At 35.0% G+C, this 5,360-nt stretch overlaps 4 protein-coding genes across 4 annotated transcripts in view; all 4 read right to left on the reverse strand.

The window, feature by feature from the left end:
• The window catches only part of FG386_000474 (uncharacterized protein), a gene marked incomplete at both ends in the record, with an annotated part of 1,170 nt that extends 684 nt beyond the window's left edge, over nucleotides 1-486 (reverse strand). Inside the window, one exon of the mRNA XM_067339615.1 lies at nucleotides 46-486. Within this exon, the coding sequence (XP_067196200.1) occupies nucleotides 46-486 (441 nt within the window). The remainder of the gene's footprint in view (nucleotides 1-45) is intronic.
• A 428-nt stretch (nucleotides 487-914) lies between these two features.
• On the reverse strand, nucleotides 915-2,261 carry FG386_000475 (Ing1 like PHD finger protein; the record flags this gene model as incomplete). The annotated part of the gene is made up of 1 exon (XM_067339616.1): nucleotides 915-2,261. The coding sequence occupies one exon, from the start codon at nucleotides 2,259-2,261 to the stop codon at nucleotides 915-917; it is 1,347 nt and encodes a 448-aa protein (XP_067196201.1).
• A 100-nt stretch (nucleotides 2,262-2,361) lies between these two features.
• FG386_000476 (step II splicing factor SLU7) lies at nucleotides 2,362-3,555 on the reverse strand (the record flags this gene model as incomplete). Its single annotated transcript, XM_067339617.1, has 1 exon — nucleotides 2,362-3,555. One exon carries the CDS (start codon nucleotides 3,553-3,555, stop codon nucleotides 2,362-2,364), a length of 1,194 nt encoding a protein of 397 aa, XP_067196202.1.
• A 233-nt stretch (nucleotides 3,556-3,788) lies between these two features.
• On the reverse strand, nucleotides 3,789-5,351 carry FG386_000477 (P-type ATpase (calcium/phospholipid-transporter); the record flags this gene model as incomplete). Its single annotated transcript, XM_067339618.1, has 1 exon — nucleotides 3,789-5,351. A coding segment is annotated over one exon (1,563 nt), but the record flags the coding sequence as incomplete, so codon positions are not given.
• Nucleotides 5,352-5,360: the final 9 nt, after the last annotated feature.

Genomic DNA, 5,360 nt, shown 5'->3' on the forward strand with positions numbered 1-5,360 from the left:
GATTGCGACAAACTGTCTAATACCTATGTATTGACTTGGTCTTACCTTCATTTGTACTTTCACTGACCTTAAATCCATTGTGTGGTTAAACATAAAGTTCTCTGTAAATTCTTTTTCATCTTGAGTGGACTTCCTGTTTGGAACAACTATTTCGTAATTAATGCCATCTGGTGAAACTTGAATTTGTGATTCTGCTGGACTGGAGCTCCATACAATTTTTAACCCAATAGCCTTCGCTGTTGCTGATATTTCCGCCGTGAAAACTATTTGTTGATCCACCGATAAATCCTTTGCCGATCTCCACTCACCATTTCCCATATTCAAAGCATTTACGGGATCATATTCACCATTAAAAGCAGTCCCGACCAAAGTTGAGGTTGAATGAGCCTTCTTGAAAAAATAGTAATTTGACTCCCCAATTTTACCATTTACTGCTATTGTTATAAATAGGAAAACAAGTAATAATGATGTTCCTTTCCACCTCATCCTCTATTTATATACTATTCTCCTTTAAGAAATATATAAATGACTTAAAATTATTTGTGTTTTTAACACAAGAAAATTTTTAAAATCATTTGAGTTTTCTAATAATTTTAAAAATGATTTTCAAATTTTTAACCACAAGTCAGAATTTATATAACACCGGTATGCAAAGACTGCGCATGCACATGCAAGTTTTCCCTTCCGGTAATAAATTCCATAATGACAACAAAAATAATACAAAATAAGAATTTACATGTAAATAAGGGTTGAGTATCATTCAAAACATTAAATTCACATAATTTATTTATTACTATTTCTTATTGACTAGAAAACAAAAAAAAATTTTAATTAAACAGGGGAATGTGGAAACAATTTAAATACTAACAACAAAAATAAAATATATATAATTTTGATGAAATAGTTCGACGTTTCTATTGTGATATTTCGGGTATAAAAACACCATCCTTTTTCATGCCATTCACGGTATTATCGTCTTTACTTTGTAAATCGGTATCGACTCTTTCAACATTTAAACTCAATCTAACTTGTTTTTTCTTTGGACAAGCATCCATACTTTTCGACCTCTTTCTTTCTTTTTTTATATTTAATTTCTTTTTTTCTCCCTTTGTGTTCGATGAAGTATCGTTTAAAGGTTCTGATGCTTTCTTTATAGTTGCATTTTTAGTTTCTTCATTCTCGATAGGCTTTTTAATACTTTCTCTTTCAAATATATGATGCCATAAAGCACGATAATCTTCATTTTTGGTACAGCCAGGGCAATACCAAGTTTTCTGAGGCTCCTCAATAATTTTCAAGCAGAGAAAATGAAACCAAACTCCATAAATACAATCATCACCCGATTCGCACCTAATCATGTTATCAAGAACTGGCTGTTTACAGAAGCAGTATTTTAAAGATTCATCATCAATTGAGTGCATATCAGATACCTCTACTTTTTGATTGTTTGTTTGGGTTGTATTTACTTCTTCTTCAAGAACTTTTGCTTGTATTCTTTTGCTTTTTCGTAATTTAGAGGAATTAGTATTCTTTTGGGAATCATTTGATTTGCCGTTTTCCGGGTTATTTGGGTCACAGTTTAGGTTGATCTTTTGGAGCTTCATAAACGCCTCACTAATGTTGCTTTTTAAAAGATTAGTCATTTCCAATTCGTTTTTTGCCCACAGAAGTTCAAGAGAAGCACATTCTTCTATCATGCTTATAAAATAGCGCATAATATGAATGTATACTCTTAGTTTGTATTTTTTTTGCTCAACTGAATCTATTTCTGAAACTTCCTCAACACTAAATCCGTGGTTTCTTTGTCTTTTTGAATCTTTTGTCAATACACATTCTTGAAACTGCTGCTCCAAAGCCCACATTAACCTGGAAACATCATCCTCAAGGTATTCTATACACATTTTTGCATTATGTTGTAAGCCCTGACTCCTGCAATTTGGTATTTGCGAATCAAAAAAACCAACATTCTCATTGTAAGAAGAGTCCAAAAAATCATGAGTCACCTCCTCATTGTCACTTTCAACAGTATTTCCAGGTACAGTCTTCACAGAATTGAGAAAACCTCTCGAATTCTCTCTCGAATAGTACTCACCTTGATAGCTTGATTCCCTTTTATCCTGGTCAGGCGAAAGCCAATCTGGATGAATTATATATGGAAAGTGCTGCTCCTGTCCAAATCTGGATATATCGGAAAAATCACGGGAGCATCCCCAGGAACTGTCCCAATCACTTTCATCCGAAGAAATCGACGAGTCAGACATTAAATTTCATTTCTCTTATTGAAGACTTGGTAATTTATGTAGTTTACAAAAAAAAATTAATAGCGCAGTTTTTGGCGGTAACCATCTAAACCTAATAATTTTATTTTTCCAAAGGCACACACTTTGAAAATCTACAAGTTTGCTTGCAGCATCTAAAACCCCATTTTTTGGAATTCAAATCGTAATAGGATCCCCATACTTCTGTATGGTTTGAAATATATTCATCCTCAACATATTTTGAGAACACTTTATTTTTGTAGTTTCCGGTATCCATTTCACCCTTGCTCTTTAAGGTCGTAGGCCTGTCCTTAGAGAGCAAAACACTTGAATTTGAGTGTATTTTTCTTCCGTATATTTCTGATATTTTTCCCAAAACTCTTGCATCCTCATCTTCTTCCTCATTAATGCTCGCTTTATACATCATTTCGGAACGAGTAGGGAGGGCCTGGAGATGTATGTTTTCTCCCAGATTTTGTTTTTTTAAAGCAAACGCCTCCATCAAAATAATCTTAGAAACGTCTCCTGACTTTCTTATTTCATTATCTCCTCTATAGGAGTCTCCCATACTTGCAGTTTTCTGGAACGGATTCTCCCTCATAGACCTACTCTTTGGATCATAAAATGCGGAGTTTAGATCCAAATTGCGCAAATACTTTGCAGTGTCCTCGCGAATTCTTAGATTTCTTATATTTGTTCTGGTCTTATCCGTAGAGACACCAAAGGTGGTTTCGTCAAAATCTTTTAATTTCATATCATCATCTAAATCTTCGTCATTTGATTCTATATTGGCCAAGGATTTCTCCACCTTTTTTGCCCTATTCTCCTTTGCCAAAGCCTCTACCTCTTCGAATTGCTCAATTATTGGTGTATAATCTTCAGGCTCAAACCCATCCCACCTATCCCTCTTTTCGTCGTGGTTTCTAGCTTTTTTCACTTCTGGAATTATTTCATCTGGACAAATATCTAAATTTGTCCATTTTGCACCCACCTTCCTTGGACGTTCTAAACAATCCTGAGCTTGATGTGTCATTGAACCACAATTTGTACATGCTCCTTTTCTGTATTTAACACATACTTCATTTAGAACACCTCTTTTCGCTCTTCTATCAATTTCCCCCTTTTCAGCCTTTTCCTTTAGTCTCTGATGCTCAAGAGAATTCTCATTTCGAATATACCACGGAGCCTTTGCGATAAATTGAGGAATATGTGGATTCAATGCTTCTTCCGATTTTTTTGCAAGCTCTTCAGGGGACAAATCATCATCACTCTCCATTCCTCCTCTATGAGAAATCATCGGAGATTAACCCTGACTTTTACAATATATTTTCTTCCCTTTCTCTCTATTCTTTATTCTATCTACATTTGCATCCTGCAAATTAATTCTCAGGGGAATCAATTGTTTGGCGCTTAGGAATTTATAATTGTCATGCATGTAAACATACAAAATAAAAAGGACTGTCTATAAATAAAAGGGATAATGGCAAATAATTAAATAGAAAACTATAAACAATATTTACGTAAACAATTCTAATTCTTTATCTTCACTAATTCACTTGAAACGACCTTTAAAAAATAGTCGGGCCAGAGTGAGAGGCTAAGACCAGAAATCAGAGAAATCCACAAGAGTACATTGTTATATAGTGGAATCCAGAGTGAATATACATCACTTCCAATGGAAAAGGATGATGTGCATACAAATAGAGTGCAAATCCAGCTGAATAGCGAGAATACTACGGAAAAACCGAGCAAATAATGAATATGGTCAGCCATAAGTAGAACCTTGATATTAACAACAAGGATAATGAGGTAATATATAGTAGCTCCAACAACTGATTGATTAGAGCCAAAGGCGTTGGTACTGTTTACGCTAAAGAGAATATAAGGAAGAGTGAATACGATAAAAATGTGCCATAAAGAATTGAGTAGGTAATAAAAACAAACTCTGATGTTTAAAAATTTGTTTTCAGGTCCGTATCTGTATAGTTTTGGATTCAAAAGCGACTCTCTTTTGGGTACATCGAAGTCAAATACAGAAACAACGATAATTGGGACTGAAGAAAGAATTACGTTATAAACTTGATACCAATAATCAAAGTAAAGTCTCGTTCCGCTCCAAAGTGTGAAGTAGCCATATATAAATACTGGAATACCAACTGTGAAGTTCTTGTAGAACATATACAAAGCAAGTTTGCAAATTCTTCTGTAGGATAGTCTCCCGTGAATCAATAATAAAGGCTTTAGGTCCTTAAATGCTGTAATTCCGTAGTCGGCTGTAAGAAATGCCTGGTTTCCTTCCAAACCTCTAACACCAACCCCAACGTTCGCAGTTTGTATCATATTACAGTCATTTGCCCCATCTCCAATGGCTAAAGTTATCTCATCCATGTGCTTCCTTACTATCCTCACAATGTTCCCTTTTTGAGAAGGAGCGAATCTTGCAAATATAACCGTGTGGCATTTGCAACAAATCTGGACAAACAGCTTTTCAATAGAATGAACATTGGAAAGGATCTCGTTAAATCTTTTCATATATGAATTACTTTCATAATTTCCATTCTCTATATCCACATTTCCAAGTGATCCGGAAAATATTTGACCCAACATGGCTCCGTCTATAATTATTGATATATCTTTGGATTCTTGCTCCTCCTCTCTCTTATTTTTACCCATGATCTTTAAGGGAATTCTACTAATTTTCCTCTCCTCAGACTCGAACTCTATATTGAGTGTTCTGCAAATTGAAAACAATCTTTTCTTTATTTCTGTTATGTTTGTACACATTTCCTCGGAAATCTCTAAAATACCACTGTCAGAACCTAACAGGCCAGCGGATGCAGCTATTTCCCTTGCTGTTCCCACCTTGTCTCCAGTAAGCATCCATATTCTTATTCCTGCTTCTCGTAAACACATAATAGTTTCCGGTACTTGGTCCTGTAATCTATCCTCAACCCCAGTTACCCCTAATAAAGAAAGATCTTTTTCAATTAATTCTGCAACCTCCTGTAGAGCCTTCTCTCTTCCTTCTACAGTGCAAACTGCCTTCTGATACTTTTCATACCAATCATTAAATTCTTCCTCGCATAGCTCCTTCTCTGCAAT

This window comes from Cryptosporidium ryanae, assembly GCF_009792415.1.
Source record: "Cryptosporidium ryanae isolate 45019 chromosome Unknown contig_131, whole genome shotgun sequence".
NCBI classification, from domain to species: domain Eukaryota; phylum Apicomplexa; class Conoidasida; order Eucoccidiorida; family Cryptosporidiidae; genus Cryptosporidium; species Cryptosporidium ryanae.